Raw genomic sequence first — 27,175 nt, 5'->3', positions numbered from 1 at the left:
GGGAGAAAAAGGCCCAAAATAAGATATTTGTAAAATGTTTTACACTTGTTTTATATTTTTTTAAATACAAGTTTTCAATCAACGGAATTATATTATACAAGCACATAAAGATATGAAAAATGGGAAAATATTTACATCAAAACAAATAGAGCATAAGTTGATTTTGAATTCTTTCTCCAAATGGTTAGTTATACTCTTAGGGTGACCAATTTCGTTGCTCATAATTTAACCAAATGAACTCTTTTGTGTAATTTGGATAGAATAATTGTAATTCTCATTTCATAGTTCAACTTCCAACATACAGGGTTTAAATCTCCCTGTCCTACCATCTAATTATCAATGACAAAATAATAATAATAATAATATAAATGCTTCTTTACAAAAAAAAATATTCCCATATCATCTGTGGTGGGCCTATTTGGTTGGGCCAGGAGGGAGAGGAGGAACGGACATTACAAAGAAATGGAATACAGTTTTGGCCTGTATCCTGGGAAATGGGAAAAACGGGGGGAGTGAAAGGGAAAAGGAAATGTTGTTGTGATCGGAATCGGAGAGAGAATGAGAAGCAAGAGTGGGCGCGGGGGTAGGCCCAAACACAATCGTTCCACTTCTTCTTCTCCTTCTATCACTGCTACTACTACTTCACTTCCTATGCTCTTCAATCGCAAACACAATCAGGTTTGTTTTTTCATTCATTTTTTTGTTCTCTTCTTCTATATTTGTTTAACATTGCAATTTTACAATTGTTCGTTAGGTTTTCAATTTCATATCTATTTGTGTTTATTTTGAACTCATTTTATTTTTATTTTTTTAATCTGCGGTATAATTATGTAGGCATGCATTATGCAAATCCTCGCTAGTTTATTTTGGGAATTTAAGAATTACCTGTTCCTGTTTTTTGCTTAATGCGTGAGAATTTATCTTCAGTTCACACTGGACGAAGATAGCGTCTGTGGAGAAATGCTCAATGCTCAGCTACACAATGATGTAGCTCCTGATTTGGTTGACCACGCTCTTGCTTCCAAAACAAGAGTCCATTGCTCTACCTCTCATGACATTTCTACTCTAGATGATGGTATGGAGATTGATTGCTTCAAACAGACTTGTATAATATGCAATCAAGGCGGACATGTGTTTGTTTGTGCTGAATCTGGCTGCCCAATTGCTCTCCACAAGAAGTGCGTGAGTCGGGAACTTATATCTGATGACGACTTAGAACAATTCTACTGCCCGTATTGTTTGCACAAACGAGCGTTGGTACAGAAACAACAACTGAGAAAAAAGGCTGAATTGGCAAAGGAGGATTTATTGAAATTTTTGGGTACAAATGCTGTTGGTGGGGATGGGCTAAAGCAGAAAGATGGGGAAGAAAAGAGGCGTCAGGATCAGTGTAATACGGATGAAGAACAGATGACTGAAGATGGTGCACTTGATGCATCAAAAGGATCACAAGGCGGTCTAAAGATACATGAGGAAAACATTTCTGAAGCACATCAGTCTAAATTTGCAGAAGATGTAGAAAACATACAACTAGAGATGAATGCAGATGGTGCACTTGATAGATCAAAAGGAGGATCAAAGGACGGTTTAAAGGTATCTGAGGAAAATAAAAGCAGAAGCAAGGATGAAGAACAAATGCAGCCAAAATCACCAAAGCAGACTTCAAATGCCAATTTTGCCTCTGGAACTACGGATTCAGATATGGAGATACTCGCAGCACGAGTATGCCGAATCAAACAAAGAGCCCAAAAGAAGCCTTTCCCTCAGAATGATGATTCACCAATGAAATCATCCTCTCAGGAAAATAGCACCACAGAGAAAAAGGTCACCTCCAAGAATAAGAAACATGCTGCCTCCAAAAAGTCAAGGCAACCTCAAGTGTCGACTAAGCAACTGTAAGTTATTCATGTCATATAAGGTTTTCCTTTTTCTAAATAAGGTTTAATCTGGAGAGTGTGGAAATTTGGGGTGAATATTTATTTATAGTGTTTGATGTGTGCCAACTATTTTTGGTTAGTTAATTTGCTTTTCTACATGCAGCACAACAATGCCTTTTCCTACTGCAAAGCGAAAGAGATTACTTTGGACAGCTGAAGAGGAAAATATGTTAAAGGTATATGATTTTGGACACAGTGCTTCTGCTTGTCTAGAGCTATGCTCGATTATTATGTATATTTTCCCTGTTTTCTTCACTAATAATAGAAAACATCAAGAATCCATTCTAATAAATTCATTTTGGTATCACAACACTTGTTTGGAAATATGAACAGATTAATTTTCATGGATATAGTGTGACCGGATACATGCAGTGTTAATATATTTGATATTCACTAAGAGATCTAAACTTAAATTAAGATTGATATGACAACCTAATAATGCTGGATTTCTTTATCTTCTTTGCCATAGTATCCAAGTTCCACTTCCATGATCTTTGCTGTTTGATTCCAATTTTTTCATTAGAGATTTTTTATTATTATTTTTTTAAATATGTAATTTGAAAGAGCTAAGCAGTACACTAAAGTTTTTCCATTTGTGGGTGTATATATTTCTTCCAGTATGTGGTAGAAAGTGGCGGTTTTTGGGTGGTAAATAAATAAGTACATTAGACACTCAAGGGGGCACAAGACAAGTATGAAAATAGTATGCACAAGAAAACGATGGCTTAAAATAAGAACATGTATAATTTCTTTTTTCTTAAGTCAAGGATCTGTGAAAAGAAAAATGAGAGAGAGCACAATTGGAATTCTGAGATTAGAAGCTGTCTTTCAAAAGAGAGAGAGAGAGAGAGAGATATTAAATGTCTGGCATATTGACATCTGACTTTATCAAGCACTCTTATGTTGCAGGAAGGTGTGCATCATGTTTCAGCTTCAGCCAAAAAAAATGTCCCCTGGAGGAAAATTTTGGAACTTGGTCGTCACATATTTCATAAGAGTCGAACTCCAGAAGATCTCAAGGATAAATGGAGGACGATGTTGGCCAAAGAGCCTTAGACAATTAAGAGAAGATTGACTGAATTGCTTAGTACATCAGATGACAAAGGTAATTTTATTATTTCATAGTTTAGTTGATCATTATATTTTATTTTTTGAAACCTGCTTTGGAACGGGTGGATCTAAAGGGTGGAAGATTGTAGCTCATGTTCCATTTAAGATATGTGTTATGTTGATTGTGTAACTTACTCCTAAATTTTTTAAGCAACCTTAGTAGTGGTGTCATAATTAAAATGTTGTCAAAAGTTGCATCTCGTATACTATAAATCTAGAATGACCAAGTTCATAGGGGGCTTTGAGTGGTGATTTGATGTAAAACATTCTTCTGGAGTTGGAGTTGGTTAGTGTTCTTGTCTCTTAAGATCGCATCCAACATATGGCAAAACATTGAAGATATGACCAATGTTGTGGATGAAGATTAGAGTCAAGATTTAGTAATTAAAAAAAAATGAAAATTAGAGTCAAGATTCTTTTAAGTTTATTGGTTTATGATGTTAATGAGTTCCAACTTAAATGTTATCTGTTCCTCTTGTCAAAAAAGGTGGAGGGTGAGGTTGTGGGTTCAAGACTCTTTGCATATAAAAAGAAGTATATTGGTGTATGACTTTATGAAATAGCCTGCCATTACATTTAACTCAAATTTTACTTGATTCCATATTCATATACTTTTCCATGGATGATATAGAACCACCTTTCAACAGCTCCCTTCTAAGAGGACATAAGTTATACCAAGCTCGAGGTTGGATGCTTTTAATGAGTAATAATTAGACTAAAATACCTTTTGGTTCCTCTAAATTTTAGGTGGTTGTTGTTTTGGTCCCTCAATTTTCAGAAGTTGCAATTAAAACCTTCAACTTTAGGATTTTTGTCAGTGTGATCCTTTAATCAAGATTCATCTAACTGTAAGCTGTTAAATGTAGCAAAACAACATTTTTTTAATTTGTTCTGCCAAAAACAACTTAGTTTGGAGTATTTATTGGCACTCTACTAAGTACTAACAGATTTTAATAGAAGGTTTATATTGACAATGATTCTATTGGAGATTTAAATTGCAATTTTTCTTGCTTGAGGGGTTAAAATGCCAGCAACTGAATGGACTTGGGGGAGGATACTCACTATCACTGGTGATAATTTGAGGAGGAGAGGTTTCACTTTCCCTATTGTAGATTGGTGTTGTATGTGTAGGTATAGTGGAGAGACTATGGACCATTTATTGATTCATTGCGAGAAGGCCTATCAGTTGTGGTGTTTTGTCCTTTGAGCCTTTGGGATCTCTTGGGTTTTCCCTAGAAAGGTGATTGATCTTCATTTTGGATGGAAGAATTGGTTGGGGAAACCCTCATCCAACATTTGGAATTTGATTCCGATGTGTTTGATGTAGTGTACTTGGAGGGAGCGCAACAGTTGCACTTTTGAGGATGTGGAGAGTTCAGGCAATCAGCTGCTTGCCTCCTTTGTTGGCACCTTGTTTGATTGGGGTTTGGGGACTCATATCTAGTGTTTGTTTGAGAACAACTTATTTAGCTGAAACTGAAAATTTTTTACTGAGAGTATTGTAGATAAAGCTAAAAGGTAGCTGAAATAGTATAGTGAGACCCATGAATATTATCAGAAAGTGCAATGAGACCCATGAATAATAGTAAAAATAATCTGAATAGTAAAAAAAGCTAGCTTTTTAAGCCAATGCCAAACGCATACCTAGTGAATCTCTCCTGTTGTTTGTAGAGTCGTTTCTTTCGTGCATTAGTTTCTGTTTCTTTTGTAATTTGTGGCTGCTTTATGTTTTTTGCATAAAGAATTCCTTTTTTGAATAAATTTTTTCTTACCTATCAAAAATAAAATAAAATGACAGTGACTGGAAGTAATCCAAATTTTAACAGATGGTTTACGTTGACAACAATTCTATTGGAGGTTTAAATTGCAACTTTTCATTCTTGAGGGATCAAAATGACAGCAACCCAAAGGTAAAAAGAACCAAAAGGTGCTTTTTAGTTTTTGCTGGATAAGTTCTCAGGACCTTCTGTTAGCCTTAATGTATGACTAACATACAACGTACTATGCTGTCTTTTCTTATTTGACCACTAATATAACTATAATGTCAACTCTTCTTGTGGTGTGGATATATATATATTAAGGAAATCATATTGTACTTGACCAGATGTAACAATTTCTGGTCATGCTTTTTGTTGGGTTGTGAAAGGAATGGAACAAATGGTTACAACATTTTGTGTTTTTTTGTCAATCAGCTAGTGAAAGGGGTGACAGCAGGGTCTTTCTCCTAGTCAAGTCTAACTGTACGTGTGTATAATATACCAGGAAGACCTCTTAAATGATGAAACATGTATATATATCAAATGGATTCACTACTGTTTTTTGCTTGTCAATGAAGGTTTTACTTTTTATGAGAGGAAGAAAGAAAAGCAAGGCAGGATAAATTTGTTTCTAGGGCACAGGAGCAAACATAACCCATGAATAAAACTTCCTGTAACTAGCATTTTGGATGGAGGAAATTGCCAAGGTTGACTGTAGATTGAAGATAAATGACCATAGAAGTTGTAATTGGTAAGTCCAAAAACATGTGGACTTGCCAAAATTATGATCAAGCTGATAGCATGAGATGATATTCATAGCACACAAAAAATAGTAAAAACAATTAATTAATCCTCTGTTAATTACAACTTCGGGAGAAAGTGAAAAGAAAAAGATGATCTTGATGTTAGGAAACTAAGGACATGCCACCAGCTTGGCAACCAAACTTTGGGCAGCCTGCTATGGCCTAACGCCTACTCTTTCCATGGGAACACAGCTACAGGAATATCCTAATGGGGACTTCTTTCTAGTCTTTCATTATTTGACTACTAATTGCCTGTGCCTTTGTCCAATTGCAGGAGCTTGCTTAATAGATCCTGGCCTTTCGAAGTATGATAAGTATATCAGGAAGCAAACTTCTGTGCAGAGATTTTGACACAGCAGCAGGTGGATAACTGGATTGTCTTTGTACTTAATGTTCAGCTCCCAGCATTTGTGAACCACTATCTTTTGTGGGATGCCATTCACCTGTCATCTGTAAGATGTAAATATTAAATTACTTTGAAGTAAATAATAGTTTCCCAGCTAAGCAAAGGTGCTTTTATCTTTTTGCCAATTTTGAGAAGTAGCTTATGCATTTTTAGACGACTTTTTACTTAGAAATGCCCAGGGATTTTCTCATAGTAGTTAAGCAGCTCTACCAAACTAAAGAAAATAGATTTTCTCTTGTATATTAATATTGATATGAAGCCAAGGATTTGTTTCAATTTCAAGTAGTACAGCATATCCTTATGAAGTAAGACAAATTGCAAATGATTTAGTGAAAATTCAAACATATTGATAATATTTGTCTATCACTGGACCAAGAGGCGAATACCTTCTAACCCCATCAAAGGAGAGAGGGAGAGATTTCTGGCAGCCAATTTAGGCATCCAGTAAAAGTGTAAAACAAAGGGCTAGGTGAACCTTGCATGATGCCACAGAACCTTGCCACAGAACCCGTCACGTAAGGTAAACCTTCCGATCTATAAAATATAAATGGTGAGACGAGATCAGAAAGTCACATGTTTCGCCCAGCAGTTAGAACCATGAGCAGGGCAATGCTTTTACTTCTTAGCTCTTTGGCGGGTAGGAGAATTTCTCAATTCTCATGAATTTTTCCGATCATGGAGTATGAACTGTATGCAAATTTAGAAGCTTGGGTCATGGCTGACTGGTCTGTACAGATTCAATACTTTTTTTCTTCTTCTAAAATTAGGTAATTCGAGCTAATCATGATTGCACGGATCTCACCATAGAAAGTAACCACCTGTTTTATTAAAGGCTTTTTACTGTTATTGTGAAGCAACCTGTGATCTTTTCAGCCAAAGCTTCTCATTCTTTGAAAGTCATGATTCCACAAAATGAAAATGGACCTTAATGCAAGGGAATTTCATTAAGAAATTAAAAAAATAATAATACAACTCATACCGCTCCCTCATTCAAGTAAATTAAATACTAATGGCTAAGGTTGACTACAGGATAAAAATATGAAAGGATTGTAATTTAAAATTCTATACTCATCATTTTTATTAAACTATCTGTCACAACACTACTCAACAACCCTTCAGTAATTTCAGGCTAGTTAGACACTTGCAGGATGTAGAAGATCAACACCAGGTGCTTTTTGATGGAAGTAAATGCCCACCATCCAACAAGGAAGACTTGCCAATCACAGTACGCTTTACGAGTATCAATATGTGATCCATATGAACATACATATTGGGAAGAAGAATTCCTTGTTTCTCTAGCAGTTTCATTTTAGGGAGTTCTCGATATCAATCACAAACCTGTACTTCACATCTTTCTTTATTAGCCTCTCAAGAGCTTCATTTGCATACTGAATTGGAATTACTTCTATGTTTGGGTAAATTTTGTGAGCAGCACAGAAGTCTATCATTTCTTGGGTCACCTTCGTACCACCTACTATACTACCAGAAATGGTTTTCATACCTGCAAAAAGGTCAATGCATGCAGTTCATTAAAATTGTTGTGTTCAAAACCTGGAAAGGTAACATTGTCTAACTAAAAGAGTTCATGAAACTCTTCAAATCCAAAAATTGTCATAGTACCTAGATTAAGGATTGCAGGACTGAATTTGGCTTCACTTGGGAAACCTACTAGGACTAGAACACCAGCAGTTTTCAACAGCGAAATGTATGGATCAAGTGAGTGAACACCAGATGCTGTATCAATTATGAAGTCAAATGACTTAGCCAGGGCCTGCAAAAACCAGATAACCATCAATCTGACAGAACCTGAAGATAGGTTATTGATTTCAATAGTGCTTATGTGAACAGGGAAACAAATGCTTTTTAAGAAGATTTATTGTATAAATTTACCTCTATCTGCTCTTGATCAGCCGAGAGTACAAATCTGTCTGCACCAAGCAAGGTCAGGGCTTCCTGTTTCTTGGATAAGCTAGTGCTGAAAATTGTTACATTCAACCCAAAAGCCTTCCCAAACTTCACTGCCATGTGACCAAGACCTCCAAGCCCAATCACTCCTAGAGATTTACCGGGTTGGTTCATCTTGTGGCGCACCATAGGAGCATATACAGTAATTCCAGCACATAGCAAAGGAGCTGCTGAAGCCAATGGATAGTTGTCAGGTATCCTGAAGCAGTACCTGTATATTCATGACCAAAACTGATATGCTTAATCTGTGTTTAAAACAGCTAAATTCCCTTAAGCTTAAAGCCAGTAGGTCAATTATCGGAATAAGTTATCAAATCTAAACGCTCTAAGTTGTGACATGAAACTATGGTTGCTGTTGACTACTCTGGAACCTTAATAAGAAATCATAATTTTGTCCTTTTCCCAATAGCATGCAAAGTATAGATGCAGGCTCCATCAGTAAGATTTATATACTGATGTCGATTTTCCATTCTTGATTTCCTTTATCAAAGGCTTTGATACCAAGTAAACAAAAAATAAAAACAATGTACAAGAATATTGTATGTTGTTTAGTCACTGGCAAAACTGCCAAAAACAGGCCCCCTGGCCCCTGGGAAGCCTTACCTGGACACTAAAATCTACAACTTCCATGTAATTTCTTTTTTCCTTTTTTGGTTTTTTAAAAGTAACCTCCATTTAACACCTCCACAAAACAAATGATCAAATGACTTGGCACATAATCCAAGTATTATGAACTTAGACTTCTTGTTTTGCAAGTGCATCAGTTTAAGAGGCCTAGATGTAAATACTATGCAAATGTGAGCGATAGCTTCATACATTCTGCAGAAACAATTAATTTTAACAAGGGAGGGATGGTCCTATTCCATAACTTTGAATTTTGTATGTAAAGGAAACTAAAGGAAGAGTATGTAGTAGCATAAAAGAATACTTACCTTTCATGGACAACAATGTAACTGGAATATCCTCCTTTAGTAACAGTACCATCCACATCCACGCGATTAAAGGTGTAAACTAATTCTTTTACGCAATGAACTTCTAGTCCTTCATTACAATACTCACAATCTCTGCATGAGTTGACATAGGTTCCCACTCCAACATGGTCACCAACTTTGAAGTGATGAACATTAGAACCAACCTCTTTCACAATTCCTGCAATTTCATGTCTGGTGTACAGTTACAAATATATCAGTTCAAGGAATATATCTAAGACTTTTATTTATTTTTAAATATAAGTAAAGGTCAAGGATATTTAAGACTACTCATAGCATAAGTTCGTCCACTTACCCAGGCACTACAGGATACATTGAATCCCCATGTTTATTCCTAGTCCAAACTACATCACCATAACAAACTCCACAGTGCGTAATTTTTATTGAAACATCATCACTCCCAACAGCCCTGTATGTATAAAATTTCCCAAGTTAATTATTAATCAGAATATAATATTAAAAAAAATCACATAACCAAGAAAAACACAATTCATGAAGCAAATTTCAATTATTTTTTAATTGTAGATCTCAAAATCATATGGGGAACTCAGGTATAAGATCATTATTGTCAACTAATTAATGATATGAAAAATTAACACATGGATTCACTTCTCTATAAAAAAATTTAATATTTCATAAAATTAAGCAAATTGCTTTCATTTTGTCATTCACTTAAGTAAATCATTACCTTTATGAACATCAAAGAGAATAAAAACACATCAACAAATAACATAATGTATAAAGAGAAGGCTATCCATCTTTCAAGCAAATATAATTTTTCTTTTCTTTTGTTTATCATATACTTGTACTTCAAGAAGGTATTCATCACGTCAAGTACCCATTTATAATCTATCATATACAATTGTATCAGCATGATATGTTATACTGAATTATTTGTATAAAAAAGTGAACTTGACCGTTAATCCAGGCTTCATAGGACATTATATGACTACTAATAGGCTAAACAACATAATTATAAACCCAGTTTAAAACACTAATATTACTATTTTTGGGTCCGTTTGGATTGAACTTATTTTTGCTGAAACTGAAAACTAAAAATTAAAAACACTGTAGGAAAATAATTTTTAAATGTGTGAATAGTGTCGTGAGACCCATGAACAGTACGTGAACAGTGCATGAACAATGTTTTTTTCCCCTGCACTGTAAAATCATGTGATATAATTATTCACGCGCAGGAAAAAAAAAAAAAAAAAGTCTGAAAACGCAAAACGTAAACGTCACATTCAGTTGAATCCAAACGGGTACTTTGTGTGTGTTCTAATAAGCATTACTGTTTATTCTAAAAAAAAAAAAAAAAAAAAAAAAAAAAAGAAGGGCTAAACAACATAGTTAGGGGTTTAAGCAAAACAAAAGCAAACAAGACCTGCAAGGCATGCTTAAACAAACATTTTCTTAAAAAAAGATGACACACATTGGCCATTTAAGAAAAGGCCGTAGAAGGTAGGTGTAAAATTTTTGCTACTAATGCATAGACAAATCAAGAACTGGTTACTTTATGACATTTGACGCCTATACTTAACTTACACAGGCACCTGATAAGTCTTGAATGGGCGACCTCATTCCTCCACCTTACACTAACAATGGGAGGAGTTGCAATTTGAGCTAAAACAGATTGGCCACTCATATTTCTATATTTTTTCGGGAAACAAATCCAACATTTTCAATGGGCAATTCAAGAATCACAACGATCATAAAAAGTTTAATGAAAGTAGAAATGCTTTATCCCATCCCTTGTAGTGATGGCTTCGATGTTTTTGACGGTCCCATTCAAGATGATGGATTTGTATGTCAAAATAAGTTATGAATGGCGGTGTTCAAACTCATGGACAACCAAATGTGCCCTTAATGAATGATGAATAAACATGCAAGCTTTTTCTTGTTTTATTTCCTTGAAAAGCTCTACTCGATCATCTTTCCCCCCCTCAAAGAAGAATAAATAAACACACCTGCGGCTGAAGTTGTAAGGTGATAAAACTCCAGATGCATCTCTTGCCGCCCATCCAAGACAATCATCATTTGCTGTCAAGGAGCTCATTGTTGTGGACTGCTTTACCATAAAGCAATAAAGCATCAGTTTCCTCAAAGGAAAATATAATTGGGGGACTGAAAGAAATCCATCAAGGTTATATATATATATATGCTAATATGCACCTTATATTGCTTCAAATAAAAATAAATCAGCTGACAAACTCTAGCTTATATATATATAGCACCTCCTCTACCTTAAAAAAAAGTTAAATGGTAAAGTATTGAGTTCAAGAACCACTGTATATCTATGATTAAAAAGGTAATCGAATTCAAAACCAGCTATGAAAATTATTGGTCGTTTTAGAAAATAGAATTATAGAGTTTAGATAACGGCTACTTCTAATTAGCAAAGATGAGACTGTTTGACTTACCAAGATTGATGAAGGAAGTATATATATGTATAGAGAGGGACAGAGAATAAGAATGATAGACAGAGATAGTACGAGGATGAAAACAACCTCTTCTCACTCTACTATTTGAAATTTGACAGAGAATAAGAATGATAGATAGAGATGGAGAGAGAGATAGTACGAGGATGAAAACAACCTCTCCTCCTCACTCTACTATTTATAGGTAGACATGATTCCACGGCTCTTTACCATACACTCGAAAACGTTCGATTATTACCACTCCAATTAGAATCAGTCTTTTAGTTTTATTAATACTAATAATATGTTATATAATATTGCTCTCTCGCTCTATTTTGTTTGTCAAACTCTAGAAAATCCAGGATTACAATACATTATCCTTTAAATTAATTAAGAAAAAAATTATCAAAATGACTATTTTAATTTAAACTTAAATGAAAATGTAGGTTATGAAAATAATGTCTAAATGAATAATATTTTGGGACACCCCAAAATGAATGAAATAATAAATAAATAAAATTGTGATTTTCGGTTAGCTCAATTAGTAAAATTTTGTCTTCTCAACAAAAAAATAGTAAAATTTTAAAATTTATAATGATTGAATAAGAAATTTAGAATTTAATCTCCACCTATACCATACATCAATAGGTGTCTTGATCTGAATAAAAAACACAATCATTAAAAGCAAATTTCTACATGACGAAAAAAAAAAAAGGGTCAAATTAAACAAAATGAACTCAGGAGGCTTTTAATATCAAAGAATTATCTAATCAGACCGAAAAAGATGAAATGATTTATTTCATTTTGAGTGCTATTGACCATGGTCATCTCATCTCCCCTGTCAAGCAGCCACAAATTTATAAATTTCACTAGTGACTCTATCGTTACGTATGCAGTGAGCCAGTGACCTCCTTGACCTTGAATATTTATTTATTTTTTATATTTTTAATATGAATGAAATTATTTATTCAAGAATCATGATGAAAAAAGATCAAATTATTTAGATTGACTAGCGACGTTACTACGTAAGCAGTGACCTCTTTTGAGTTGGAATGGTGGAGCTATGGGACTATTCCTATTACAGAATTCAAATGAGTCAAAGCGGGCCAAAATATTGGTTTCTCTACATACAGCCATAGCTTCTCTTCAATAACTCGACGATTTTGCTCAATAATATTGCTTTCAAACTATTTTGCCAAATAAGATTATATTAAATTTATATATTAGAAAATAATCTCTTTTTGAAATTTGACTCTTTCCTTGAATCTCAACTCTTCAAGAAGAGTAAGGGTGCGTTTGAATACCGCTTATTTTGTTGAAAACACAGTAACAAAATAATTTTTAAATGTGTGAATAGTACCGTGAGACCAATTTTTAATGAAAGTTTTGGTGAAAAAAGAGGTTTGTGGATCGTCCCGTGAACAACAGTGCACAAAACCTACTGGAAAAAATAGAAAACGCTTCTCCATATTAAAAAAAAAAAAAAAAAAAAGGCAAACGCAGACGCAGACGCAAAGAAGCCCGATCCAAACCGTCACCAAGTTTCAAGATACATTTATTGATATAACTATAAGTAACGTGACATTCTTTAAATAAAATAAAATAAAAAAATTGATTCACTTAGATCACAACTTTTTAAGAAGTAAGTTTCAAGTGGATCTTTAAAATAATTGATTTACATAAATTTTACTTCTTAAAGGTCCGTTTGGATAGAACTTATTTTGCTAAAATTGAAAACTAAAAACACTATAGCAAAATAATTTTTAAATGTGTGAATAATACCGTAGGACTCATTTTTAATGAAAAAGTTGCTAAAAAGTGAGATTTGTGAATCTCGTGCACTATTCACAGGATTCATTGATGTGCTGAAAAGGGTTGAAAAGTCAAATAGTGCGGATACTGTTCATGAATAGTGCATGAACAGTAGCCGCACTATCTCCTTAAACACATGCAAAAAAAAAAAAAAAAAAGGAAAATGCAAAACTCAAAATGCCAACGCCGTATCCAAACCCCACCTAATTCTATTTGAAATCTGTTTATTTTGCTAAAACTGAAAATTTTTTGCTGAAAGTACTGTAGATAAAGATAAAAATTAGATGATATAGTATCGTGGAACTCATAAATAGTACCAAAAAGTGTAATGAGACTCATAAATAGTAACAAAAATAAACTGAATAGTAAAATAAACTGATTTTTTAATTTAGATAAACCCACTTGAAACTATGATCTCAACTCTTCAAGAGTTGAAATGATATTCGACACTTGGTTCCAGGGTAGTAGTGCCATTATGAATTCTCTAATTGCCGATCAATACTTAACCCTATGTTTGGAAGTTTTGAGAGAGAGGAGAGTAGAAGAGAGTAGAGGGAAATGGTTATCCTCCACCTTATTTGGATGTTTTTAAAATTAAGTAAAGGGGAGAGAAATAATTAGTCTTTTTATTTGTAATTTTGTTAATATGGTAAGGGTAAATTTGATAATTCATTTGGTCAAATATTTTTATGCTCCACTCCCCCTCCAAATCTCTCCAATTTGGGGAAATTAAAAATGAAGGGTTGTAAGTAGTTCAAACCCCTCCAAATCCCTCTCCCTCATTCCTTAAAAAACATCCAAACAAGGTATTTAAATTACTTTCCCTCCCTCTACTCTACTCCCCCTCCTTCCCCCAACATCCAAACATAGCATAAGTCTTTGACGTAAAGCGTCTCTTGTTAAAACTCATTTCTGAAAGAAGCAAAATTGGCTTAAATGAAACTCGCCTCTTCAAGATGGTTGATTCCATTCTTCAGGTCTCATAAATTGTAAACATACAATCAATAAAACCTATCTCAAATCCTAACCCATACCTTAAAAACCTCCTTTTACATTTCCATTAATTTATATATAAAATCAATGGGTTTACATTATCAAAACCAACACTTCGAATGGTGTTTTTTATCATCTAAAATCTGAGGCATTAGTTACAAAAGCAAAGAATGAGAGACGTGGATATGAGCTAGACTTTGAGATTTAAAAACTAAGGAGAAACAACAAGGTCATTACAGATTCTATTAAAGAATCTGCCATTACAATATAATATTATAGAATCGTCTTTCTACCCAAAAAAAAAAAAAGAGCTAGACTTTGAGATGTACCTTCAAAGCATGAAATAGTGGCTCTAGGTGGCAATTTTAGTGGCTAACAGAGAGAGAGAGAGAGAGAGAAATTTTGGAAATGGGAGAGGAACTAAATCTATTTACATGCATCACGCCTCATAAACAAGGTTTTCAGACCCAAACTGTTCATTGAACCGTAAAAGGGAGAGGTTCAAGATTTTTGAGGTCGAACCGAGATCGAACTGGGGTCGAACCATGATGACATCATTATTAATTTAATAATTAATTAAAGCCTAAATATATATATCAAATTTATAAAACTAGCAAAATTGACTAATATATCTATATATGTGAAGGAAATTTAATGATTTTCAAGCATATATTTAATAATTAAATAAGAAAGTTAATAAAATAAAATAATAACCATGAAAACATTAAAATTTATGATTAATTTTTGAAGTAAAGTTGAATATCTTTGAAGGATTTTAATTATAATTTTTTTTTATTCCTTGTAAGAGATGGATAATTTAATTAAGTAGAATAAAATTGTGTTAAGTTGTTTTATTAAAATAAAAAAATAATAATAAAAAAAAATTGCTAAGGGGTTGGACGGCACGGTTCTTGCCACCAATTCGTGCAGTCCAACCCCGGTTTTAGGGGTTCATGAAATTGCCACATATGCCCGGTTCTTTATACTTAAAAAACCGGTTTTCATCCCGGTTCTCAATTTTCCCAGTCCAGTCCAGTTCTGAGAACTATGCTCATAAAGAGTCAAGATCCAGATGAATATTATTTTTACAAACACTACATAAACCAGAACCACACCAGCAGATGTGGCATGAAACTGAGTTAAAAAAAGAGGTTATTTTTTCATATAAGTTTGAAACAATTCTATCTGGCAAATAATTTGCCAACCTGCATTATTGAGCAAAACGACCTCAACAACTTGAGGTTAATAACTTCTTTATTGCAGACACAAAACTTAACGTACATATCCTTAGATATGTACCTTAGATTCTCAAATTAGTGGCTATATTGACTTATGAGTCATATAATTGAAGTTAATTTGTGAGAAGATAAGATATTTTATTTTATAGTGTATTGGCCAAAATACAATCACATAGTTGAATTTAATTAGGGAAGCGAAAACCACAATCTCCTATTCATTAGGAGAATATTTTAGAATGGAAGTTAAACCGACTTATTTATAAATAGCTGGGGCTTGGTTCAAGAAAAAGCTTGTTTATATAAATTTATTTAGCAATCAAATCAAACCCAAGCCCGAGTTTAGGCTTGAACCAAATTTCTCAATAACCAAATTTCTCTGTTCCCAATCCCACCAAAACATGAAAATCAATAGTTTGCATCTTAACAATCCATATTGGATCCAACTACATAGAAAATGGGAAAGAAGCAAATTGGGCAGCATATAAAAGCCTAACGAACTAGCAAAACAGCTTTAGACAGCAATCTTGATACAAAAATACATGTTCAAGACATCAACTGAAGGAAGCACTCATGTTACCACGGATTATACCAACTCCAGATGAAAGTAGGTCTGGATACATACATTTTATTTCTTTTGCTTTCTCTTCCTCTTTATGGCAGGCTTCTCAGTCTGCGATTTCAGTTCTGAGTTTTTAATAAACTGTGCAATTTGAGGGTCTTCTGGCAAAGTACATAGCAGAAATTTCTTGTTGGAACCAATTTGGTTGCAGAACAGCTTCAGCATCTTCCTCCCCCTCATCCATTTGAGCATTAGCTTCAAGTGTGTCTTGCTGTTCAATCCACTAATACCAGATTCCTGTAATGAAAAATCAAACCTAATCAAAAAAGCTTACACAAGCAGATATAATTTCCCATATACATTTTTTTAAAACAACAACATATAAGTGACTCATTTCGAGAACATATGATTATCCTCTATCTGTGACTCATATTTCAATAACATATTATGATGTACCACAGATGATCTATATATCCTCAGGTGCCCTGTGCACAATCCAAAGTTAGCAAGTTAGTAGCAACATAATTATTCCATGGCATAGTACAGTAAAAAAAAATCTCATCCCAGGCTCAGTAAACGAAGGACATGTGCAGTGTCAATTAATTCAAATGATTGTCCATACATCCATAGGCACATAAATTGCAAAAGAATAACATTAGAAAGTTAACTACAATTACAACAACAAAAAGGCTTTGGGATGGGCTTTGGATCCTCAATTGATTCATAGATGAACATAAACCACATTTAGATTATACAAATTTTAGCGTGTCATAACCATCAAAATAGGTTACAAAAATCCTTTTAAATAACTTGAATTTTACTAAAAGAGCTAGTCATAAAGTCATATTTTGTCTTTGGCATTATATATAACAACTAAAGAATGAGTCTAATCAGCAGTACTATACAAGGAAGAAAAGGTCAATCTTGATGGTAACACAAGATTTATACAGTGTTACACCATCCATATAGATACTGATGTTAGACAAATATTGGGGAAGTGTGAAATGGAAAAAGAATTGAAACAAGTGAAGTTTAGGAGTTAAAGAATAAGTTAGGGCTAATATAAACCAAGAATCATGAACCAACGCAGCTTCAAAAAGGAAAAAAAAAAAAAAAAAAAAAAAAAAAAAAACACTTGTTTAATAATGAAACCAACGTCAAACCACTCTTTAAGAGTTAAAACCATAGCTTAAATATGTTTAAATGTTTCATGAACATGCGTGTGATTTAAGTAGCTTCATAATGGTTTGTCTAAGATAGTGGAAATGACTTTTTCTTTTTTGGCCAAAATGCAAAACTAACCCTCTAAGTTTCACCATTTTTCATTTCAGTCCTATAAGTTTGGGTTTTGTCATTTCAGTCCTCTAAGTTTCATTCTTTCCCAATTAAATCCTCCGTTAACTTACCAAAACGGCGTTGTTTTAGACCTTAGTTTTTTTTTTTTTTTTTTTTTTTTTTACCAAAAGCCAACCATTCCTTGTTTCTCATTTCCTTTTCTTTTCTAATCATTTTTTGGTTCAGACAATTTCACAAACACCTGGTGCGATGGCTGAAGATGGTGCCGTCACAGTCTACAATAGCATCGCCATCACAGACGCCAAGACAAACCATTTTCCCTCAAGGCTGGGCTAACCAAAATGCTACGCAGCGGAGCCATTGTCGAAGTCACAAATGCCGAACAAGCCGAGATCGCCGAACAAGCTGGTGCATGTTGTCTCATTGTGTCGGACCCATCTCAACGAGGCATTTCTTGCATGCCAGACCCATCTCTCATCAAGGAAATCAAGCACATCGTTTTGATCCCCATAATGGTCAGTGCCCGGCTCGGCCATTTCGTCGAGGCCCAGATACTTGAAGCCATTGGGATCGATTACATCGACGAGGGCGAAGCTATTGCTCTTGCAGATGAGGACAATTTCATTAACAAGCACAACTTTGTTGCCCATTTGTTTGTGGGTGTGAAAACCACGGAGAAGCATTGAGCAGAGTAAGAGAAGGTGCGACTATGATAAGGATTCAAGGGGATTTATCTGGGTCTGGCAATGTAGCAAAAACAGTCAAGAATAATATGAGGGCTGTAACGAGTCAGATAAGAATCTTGAATAACATAGATGAAGACAAAGGACTTAAATGGGTTGGATCTCGAATAACATGGTAAGTTAACGGAAAAAATTAACAAAAGACTTAATTAGGAAAGAATGAAACTTAGAGGACTAAAATGATAAAACTCAAACTTATAGGACTGAAATGAAAAATGGTGAAACTTAAAGGGTGAGTTTTGCATTTTAGCCTTTTTTTTTCACTAAAAATCAGAGAGTGCGCCAAAGTACATGGGCTGTATACAACAGGAAACACAAGAACAAAGAAGAAACAATAATGAAAAATAGATATTTCAATTTAACCATGCTTAGTTCTTGACCCTCAAAACAACAAAGACAACAAAATTTATATGGTTCTAGTGCATTTTGTCTAATTATAAAACCTTTTCAAACACAAAATTGATAGAGTGTGTTTCATTCTTTTTATTGTAAACAAATGAAAAGTTAGTCTGTGTAATTAACTTGACTAGGAACATCTCAACTATAACACAGGTGACAAAGAGTGAGGATGGATTTTGGTAGAGGTACAAAGTTTTACTCATGATGTTTGTGAATCAAAGTTCTAATCGGTATTCTGCAATTGAGAAATCTCTATATCTACAAGTCTATTTTGAATTATCAACACATTTATTCTACTCATGATCAGGGTTTTTTTTTTTTCCCTAATAATTCGATAATTGAGGGTGGGGAATTTGAACCCTAAACGTCTCCATTGGAAACATCAAGAGGTGCCAATTGAGACAAGGCTCTTGACTTATCTTATACACACACACTTATGATTAATACGCAAAAAATAATTTATACATTCAAAACAAAATTCATAGTAGCTATAAATATTCGACTTATCAAAAAAAAGTTAATGTTGTAAATATTCTGCTAGCTATTGGATACGTCAGTTAAGACATGAACATGGTGGTATATGTTTTGGTTCTATTTTCACGTCCACAGCTCATTTGATATATTTTGCTTCTTTTCCCTCGTGAGAGGAAGGAGCAGGGTACAAGATGTGAATATGCATCTATGGGTATGCAGGTTGGTGAGGTTTCATTTTCTAGTGGCATTTCCAATTAGAAATTACCCGCATTTGAGACACAATATCTTCAATTATACCATAATAAATAAAAATATAACAAAAACAATGTATTTAATATTGTTATAGGTGTTTGATTGAAATAGAAATAGGAGATGTATTATCAATTATGACAATGAAAAAAATAAAAAAGAGGGAAAAGGAAGGACCTGGGCTTGAATCCAAGCATTAGAGATGGTGAGAGGGCCGCGTTGGTTGATGAGACGGTAGAGGTCTTGAGCTATGTTAGATGCCTCCTGTGGCGCCACCTTCGGATTTATCTTCCGAAGATTCTCCCCCCTTTTTCGAGAGAAATGCCTCACCAGACTACTACTACTACTCATCATATTCATCAAGCTACCACTACCACTACTAGTGGCAGTCCTACTCCTACTAAACAGTCCGCCGACGAACCACATCTCTACTCCGATCACTCCGCCACCGTTTCTTCTTTCTACTTCTCCACTCTGGGTCTGGGACCTCACCTGAGACTCTCAATATATTTAGGATTTTAAATGGGGAGGTTTTGGGTTTATAAAATGAATTTTTTTTTAAAATAACAATAAATATTAAACTATTTAGTTAATTGTCATATTTCAAAACAATTTTGAAAAATAACATCTCGAGTATCTAAAACTTGAGTTCCAGATGGAACTCGAGTTTTTAAGTCTCGATTTGGAGAAAAAAAATTGCGCTGAAAATCGAGTTTTAGAGACTCGATTTTCATAAATTGCAAAAAACGCCGCTATAGGTCTATAAAACGTCACTATAGGGCTTAAAAACGCCACTATAGGACTCCTTAAACCTGTACTTAAAAAATTTTTTTGCAGGAAAACGTCGCTATAGGGTTTTAAAACGTCACTGTAAGTCTTAAAAACGCCACTATAGGTTAAATTTTTTTTGCATGAAACTCGAGTTTTAAAGACTTGAGATCTAAAGCGAGTCTTTAAGACTCGAGTTCTAATATGGATCTCGAGTTTCAAAAACTCGAGATGTTAGTTTTCTAAATTGTTTGAAAACGTGCCTAACTAACTAATTTGAATGGTTGAAGGAAGCTGATTTGCACAATACCTCTTATAAAATCGACTTAACTAGAAAGAAAGTAGAAACCCTTCCTAATGAGCACGTGTCCCTCACGTGGCTTTTACCTTTGCTTACCCTCCTCCAATAGCATCCTTCTTCTGTTTATTACAACATGTTTTCAAAATTTAATGAAAATGAGTTGAGGTTTCATTCCCTCCCAAACTTCACATGAGATAAAGAGGAACCTTTTTAATTTCTTTATTATTATTATTATTATTATTATTATTATTATGAATTACTCATAATAATATTTAGATGATTTCATTGTTATCCCTCAATTTTTGAAATACACTAGACTAGACCAAAAAACAAACACTTCTACAAATATCATTAGACTCTATTCCGAAGCATCAATTAGTTCAACTTCAACCCCCAGCCCCAACCTCCAGGTGAGGTGTTAGAAAAAGGGTTGTGTTAATAGGCACCGTAAGGTGCTCGTTAACTGCAACCCTTTGTACTTTTTTTTAGCTTTATTGCAGTTTTATGTCATATTTTTGCAGCTTTTAGATTGTGGGACCAACTTTATAGAAGAGAAAAAAAAATATTAAAATAAGTTGTAGGATCAGTTTTATGTGCTTTTTTTTCAATTTTTTTTATCAAATAAGACCCACGTTAGTACAACATTAACAAGTATTGCACGGTGCTTGTTAACATTTGCCATACTTTTTAGCCAAAAATTCCCCCTACCTCTTTTTCCCTCCTCCTTTCTATTTAGACTACAATCCATATGCATTCATTCACATAAGATATGGCATCATCTACATATATATATATATATATATATATATTGCTGCAGCAGCAGTCACTTTGAGGCTTTCCTCCTTTTCTCATATGTCTTGAAACAAAAACAATTAACATTTATGTAAACGCGTTGTTAACATTTTATATATTCAGCCCACAAAACTTAAACAAGTTCCACTTACGTCTCCACTATTTCCCACAAACAACATGAACAACGATGTCTCCATTTGGCTTCTGTTGCTGTGTTGCACCATTTCTTTTCTGATCTTACTTTTAAAGAACCATGATATCTGAAAAGCTCTCGAGGCTTTTGCAAAGAAATAACATAAACAAGTTCCAATTACAGCTCTGCAACTGCAAGACTGCATCTATCACAACATCCATGATGCAAAAGGACTGACAAACTGAGAAGTGAACAGGCCATCAACCGCACTCCGTGCAACTGCCACCATTTCAAATCCGTGCTATTTCTCTTTGCTTTTCGTTGATGAAGACATTCCCTCCCTATTACAATCAAATATTCACGTGGAAATTTCCTTAACCTTAACAGCAAGCTATGACTGCATAAACAGATTGTATGAAGTGGTCCAAGGTTCATGTGCAAGTTTGCTGTTGTGCGAAAGTGCAGAAGAGTTAATGGTTCTACCCTTTCCACTGAAAAGGTATACTCCAGATATATCCTGAAATAAACACAAACTAATTATCTCAGTAACCAACACATTGACATGGATTCCAAGATTTCCTCCATAAAGTCAATAAAACTACACCAAAATCCAATTCAATAATAATTCAGCTAAATGTTTCTAACACACATGCAAGGAGAATCATACCCAGATCAAAAAAGTTATCAACCACAACAAGAGGTTAGCAATGTTAGCACTCAATCAAAAGCTTTCTACCCACCAACTAAACTAACTCAAGAAAACATGCAGGGTAATAGAAATCTTCATCTTCAACACTATAATATGTGGGTTTGAACAGCCTGTCATAGGCCAATCTTATAGATTTTGACGCAAACAGCAACAGACAAAACTGGTCCATTTGCAGGCACTAATTTTCATCAGCAGAAAAATATATCCGTTATATAATCCATGTGACATCAGTATCAACTATCAAGTAACGGTCAACACTAAATATTTGATGCCTTGGAGTGTCCACCCATTAAACCAAGGCATGTCCAGAAAAGAGCATTAACCAATTCAACTTTGAAGCACCAAAGACACGAGAGGCACTTACCATCCAATCTGTCCATAGAACACAATCAAAAACTCATCACAAGAAATTGATGTTCTACTTCCACCCCACACTAAACAATACATGGGTGCATTTCAAGAGTCTCAAGAAAAAATTACCTCAACAACGTTCATAAATAAGAAAAAAGGTGTCCTGCTTTATCACAGCATAAGTTGCTTAATATTACTAAATAGGAGGAGCATCTAAGATATTCCAGAAATTATCGATGTATATCAAGGTACAAGATTAGAACTAGCTGCATTAGACAATACACTCTAGCATGCCACATTTCTGTCAATTGCTTCAGTACAATCAAATTGCTGATATAACTACTGGAGTTGGACTGACACATGAAATTGTAGGCATAATAGCTTTGATTAAGATATATATAACGAAAAAAGGTGTGCCTGCATAACAACTTCAGTTTGAGAATTATAATACAAATTATTAGGAGGAGTAAACTCACTGGTTGCACAAGGGCTGCATCAAGAACAGAGCTTATCCCTTTTTTAGGTGATTGCAAAAGGCCGAGAAGCTTCAAGACTGTAAAATGTAAATGCTACACAAGAAAGGCACGAGGGAACCTCTCGCATAATATTGGTTTCCACTACTCCGGGATCCACAGCACTTCAAATCAAACAAAAACAGAAACAAAAATGAGGTGGAAATTATTGTGGAACATCTTGAAAAAGCATAATGGATGACAGCATTTAGTTAGACCTAAAAATTCTCAAATATGCTTAAAAAGCAAAAATGTTGTACATGGTACGAGAATGGAAGACAAGAAATCTAGAGTACAAAGAGTTAAAAAAGGGAAAATGTAGGGATACAATCCTAGTTTTTAATGCACAAAGCTCAGAAAATGATAAATATGTATTCAAAAAATTGCACTCAAGCAAGTTTAGTGATAATTATATGTTCAAAGATACACCAAGGCCTGAAAAGAAATGAAAAACCATAAGAAGAAGAAAAAAAAAGCGCAATACATGACAGAGACCCGATGATACTTTTCCATCAAGCAAAGTTGTCGGTGAAGCTCATAAGAAAACAGCACTAGGCATACTACGGCAAAAAATGGGGTGCTACTTGTAAGGTTTCAAATAAAAGGTAGTCTGATATATCTGGTGGGGCATTTATATCTTACATTTAGAATTCTCATAAATACGAGCACATGGATATGGTTTTGTTCTTGAGAAGCACTTCCCCGAAACAGTTTCCTAGTCAACCTGCAAATTAAAAACTGAAGAACAAGGAGTTCATGAATTTTGTGTTAAATAATCTGTTAGCCGATGCAATTATGGGTTTCAACTCTTCTAACTATAAATTCCTGCTTATAAAGAAATTTAACAAACCATCAAGCACCATGTGGAAAAGGTGATATTGCAGGAACTCTCATTACAGCATATCTTATCTTTTTGGCTCAATGGAAAGCCATCATAGCATATCTTATCCTGAGGGATCAATCAGCATGCACTTTTCTTTTGCCATTTTCAGTTAAGGCAACAGTCAGATGTTAGTAAGTTAGCACATTCATTCATTTACCATATTAATGAAACATTACAACTTAAGCCTGGTGACCTCTTTGACACATCAATATGCCTGTCAAACAAAATTTCCAGCACTAACATTCTTTTACAAGTCTCCTTCTTTAACTTCTCTTTTCTTTGCTTTTCTCTTTTCACTTTTTTTCCAACTAATGTCATCATATCGGCAGATTGAATGTATCAGAAATGGACAGCAATTTCAGAGCCAATGCCAAAGTAATGGCATTGGCATAGAATCAAGGATGAGCAAGTAGTACACAGGCAATAATTAGAAGTGTACTAGTTTTTCCCTAATGAACCACTAATTGTTCATAGAAACATGTTCACATACATAACTACAAACCAATTTTACCATTTGGATGAGTAAAAAAATGTAACATTCACGATCTGGGAAGGCACAGGACTATTTTTAAGAAGTGGTAGTAAAAGATTGGTCAAACAGAATGCACCAATGTAATTTGTAGCCATCATCCTGAAAAACACATGTAAACTTATCATCAAACAACCCATGATTGAACTTCATGTGGGTAGGAAACAGGGATGTATCACAGGCACTAAAATGAATAAGATATTTACTAACAATTATTTGTGATGACATCAAAATGTATTTTGCAAAGATGCAATAAAAAAAATCTGCTGAAAATGTAGCACCAAAAAACACAATTTTTGCATAACAAAGAAAGATCTGAAATGGAAGATTAAACACATAAAACAAAGGACAAAAACGACTTCGACACAATCTTGTAGGTCTCAATTCCATGAGGTTCAAGTCTAATTGAGCATGGTAATATTGGTATTAAAAGTGCAGAGGTCACTAGCAACTTATGCTAGTTAGATCAAATTATACAAATCAAAAGAAAGCTGAAGCTCATCCAAATTGTTGTCATGCTGTCTGCATGTTTGATCATATAATTGGACCGAAGTACGCATATTTGAATCCAAAAGCCACTGCTGCAGAAAGCTCTTAAAGTTGAATATCGACTGGAAGGATGATATGTCAACCTGAAAAGCTTTGAGATGGGCATCCTTATTCCAATTTTTTATCTCTCTCACAGTCAGTCAGTCAGAAAATTTAAGAAAAAACGTAAATTGAAGGAGGTTTTTTTTTTTTTTTTTGCATGATTTTAATTTGAATATCCTTTTGCAGTGTCAAAATATCAAAATAAAAAATTATTTGGATATCCCTATATGGTGTCAAGCTATTAAAACTAGAAGAAATCATGCATGACAACAAGTTTTAATTTATTTATTTTTTACTACACTTGGTGTTTCAGAAAAGAATCAGCACTAAATCATTAAGCAAGCTCTATAAAAAAGTTTGGGTGCAAGTCAAAGTCAAAGACAAAGCACGCTTGAATGGTTAAAATATGAGGAAATTTAAATGTTTCGAATTATAGCATAGAAAAGGTTAAAAAACAATTGTGTGACTATTCTATGTGAATGAACATGTCATGTGATTTTATACACTGTTTTTGTGAGCAGAGACACACCCAACCCAGATGTAGCCAAACCAAACTGAACTAGTCGTAGTTTAGTGGGGTGATTGGGAAATTAAGGATTGAAAGTAATTTGTTGAGAAAATAATAAGAATTGTGATAATGCAAACAACAAGTGGCAATAATAAGAGACAAGGAGAGAGAGAGAGAGTACCGCCATTCTCCAGAATTGTAGGTAGGGAGTAGGGAGCACATGTCCCCAATTCCTTCATATTTCTACAAATCCAAAAACCAAGACGCCATATCTCTCTCTCTCTCGTCAGAGCGTTCGTATGACCTTGGCGGGTCACACACTATAACGGAGCACATTTTTTTGAAAATAAACGATAGAACGGAGCACTTTTTTAATTTGGACAAAATTTGGATCCGAAGTCCCAACACCGGAGGTATTGTGCATAACATCATCCATCAGCCATTCAAAATAGTAAGTTAGGAACGTTTTCAAAGAATTAAGGAAACTAACATCTCGAGTTTTAGAAACTCGAGATCCATATTATAACTCGAGTCCAAAAGACTCGTTTTGGGAGTGTGAAAATGCCACATAGATCTCGAGTCTTTAAAACTCGATTTCCATGCAAAAAAATTTCACCTATAGTGGCGTTTTCAAGCCTTACAGTGACGTTTTAAATCCCTATAGCGGCGTTTTCTTGCAAATTTTTTTTTTAAAATACAGGTTTAGGGGGTCCTATAGTGGCGTTTTTAAGCCATATAGTGACGTTTTATAGACCTATAGCGGCGTTTTTACTCAATTAATGGAAATCGAGTGTTTAAAACTCGATTTTCAACCTGATTTTTTTATTTATCCACTTACAAATCGAGACTTAAAAACTCGAGTTTTATCTTGAAACTCGAGTTTTAGACACTCGAGATGCTAGTTTTCAAAATTGTTTTGAAACGTGACAATTAACTAAATTTTTTAATATTTATTGTTATTTAGAAAAAAAATTCCCAAACACCGTTATTGATGTTAAAAAAAAAAAAAAAAACAAAAAAGCTGTCATTAAAAAAAGTAAAGACAACGTTTTAATGTAATTTTAGTGAGGATAAATTTTTTGAATTTCAATTAGTTTAACGGGTAAAATTTTTATTAGTTAAAGTTGAATAAAAAATTGAGAGTTGACGTGTTTTAGTTAATATGACTATTGTAGGGACTGGGTTTGAATACTATTCCTAAGGGATAAGTGAATTCAAGCCCAACAAGTCCAATACAATAAATTTGTAGAGAGTGGGTAGAAGAACTGGACTTTAATGAGTGTAACAACAGTTGAAAATGATTTAAAGAATGAATAAGTGAAACAAATATGGACTTGAGCAAGCAATTCAATCCTTAGCACTAGTCCGAGGAGCTTCAACTTATTATTTCTTGAGTGACAGTTGACAATGGTTGCAAAGTTAGTTTAGATTGCTTCAGTGTTTTCTTTAGGAAAATCTCTGATCCTCTTCTCATGGAGGGTCTCTCCCATTATATAGTCCCCTCTAAGCCATCCTAATCCCACACTTGTTGATCATCTGAACCCTTACTTGAATACCTATCCCATCAGACAACCATTTTTGGCTTTTTGTGTGTTGCGATTGCCAAGGCAGTACTGTTTAGGGGTCTTCTCCACATTAATGCGACCAGAGTATTAGTTGTGGAGCATTTAATGTGGAGGCAGCAACTTTTTCTGGAATTGCTCTACCACCATGCTCCAATGTGCTTACTTGTTGTACTTATCTTTTTCCTTGGAATGCTTCGGAAGATTGTCTTTGCTGGTAAATCACTTTTCTTCTACCTCGGCTTTGGCTCGTCGAGGACAGAGTTGTCCTCGGCACGATTTCCTAGGTTGCCATGATCACCACTGTCTTTTTCATATGCGATTATGGGCCTCAGGCCCAATACAAAAGGTGGATGTATATCACTGGGCTCTATGACCCCATAATAGCC

The 27,175-nt window shown here is 34.4% G+C and overlaps 3 protein-coding genes, 1 long non-coding RNA gene and 1 pseudogene across 7 annotated transcripts; 2 read left to right on the top strand and 3 right to left on the bottom strand.

The window, feature by feature from the left end:
* The first annotated feature begins 420 nt into the window (after nt 1–420).
* On the top strand, nt 421–6,138 carry LOC126713145 (uncharacterized). 3 transcript variants are annotated; one of them, XR_007651292.1, is made up of 6 exons: nt 421–678; nt 928–1,895; nt 2,041–2,113; nt 2,847–3,042; nt 4,874–4,957; nt 5,882–6,138. XR_007651292.1 is itself a non-coding variant. In XM_050412817.1 (5 exons), the coding sequence occupies exons 1-4, from the start codon at nt 559–561 to the stop codon at nt 2,991–2,993; spliced, it is 1,308 nt and encodes a 435-aa protein (XP_050268774.1). In that variant the 5' UTR covers nt 421–558; the 3' UTR covers nt 2,994–3,042; nt 5,240–5,671. The 3 variants fall into 3 exon arrangements, 2 of the variants coding, with proteins under 2 accessions (XP_050268774.1, XP_050268773.1); XM_050412817.1 differs by lacking the exons at nt 4,874–4,957; nt 5,882–6,138 and adding an exon at nt 5,240–5,671; XM_050412816.1 differs by lacking the exon at nt 4,874–4,957 and having other exon boundaries at nt 422–678.
* Nucleotides 5,637–11,539, bottom strand: LOC126713149 (probable cinnamyl alcohol dehydrogenase 1). Its single transcript, XM_050412821.1, has 7 exons — nt 11,388–11,539; nt 10,935–11,032; nt 9,263–9,376; nt 8,911–9,141; nt 7,904–8,189; nt 7,634–7,784; nt 5,637–7,514 (listed from the first exon to the last, which is right to left on the bottom strand). Exons 2-7 carry the CDS (start codon nt 11,021–11,023, stop codon nt 7,318–7,320), a joined length of 1,068 nt encoding a protein of 355 aa, XP_050268778.1. The 5' UTR covers nt 11,024–11,032; nt 11,388–11,539; the 3' UTR covers nt 5,637–7,317.
* Nucleotides 11,540–15,705: 4,166 nt separating this feature from the next.
* On the bottom strand, nt 15,706–19,675 carry LOC126713143 (uncharacterized). The gene is made up of 2 exons (XM_050412814.1): nt 19,325–19,675; nt 15,706–16,283 (listed from the first exon to the last, which is right to left on the bottom strand). Exons 1-2 carry the CDS (start codon nt 19,571–19,573, stop codon nt 16,053–16,055), a joined length of 480 nt encoding a protein of 159 aa, XP_050268771.1. The 5' UTR covers nt 19,574–19,675; the 3' UTR covers nt 15,706–16,052.
* Nucleotides 17,532–18,144, top strand: LOC126716143 (pyridoxal 5'-phosphate synthase-like subunit PDX1.2; annotated as a pseudogene).
* A 1,398-nt stretch (nt 19,676–21,073) lies between the features above and the next one.
* Nucleotides 21,074–25,548, bottom strand: LOC126713142 (uncharacterized). 2 transcript variants are annotated; one of them, XR_007651289.1, is made up of 4 exons: nt 25,406–25,548; nt 23,356–24,227; nt 22,678–22,838; nt 21,074–21,658 (listed from the first exon to the last, which is right to left on the bottom strand). It is a non-coding gene; the product is annotated as an uncharacterized LOC126713142 (long non-coding RNA). The 2 variants fall into 2 exon arrangements; XR_007651288.1 differs by lacking the exon at nt 25,406–25,548 and having other exon boundaries at nt 23,356–25,396.
* Between the last annotated feature and the right edge of the window lie 1,627 nt (nt 25,549–27,175).

Source organism: Quercus robur, chromosome 2, assembly GCF_932294415.1.
Source record: "Quercus robur chromosome 2, dhQueRobu3.1, whole genome shotgun sequence".
In the NCBI taxonomy this organism is placed as follows: Eukaryota; Viridiplantae; Streptophyta; class Magnoliopsida; order Fagales; family Fagaceae; genus Quercus; species Quercus robur.
Note: the sequence above shows the minus strand (reverse complement) of the source record. Positions and strands in the feature narration are given on the sequence as shown.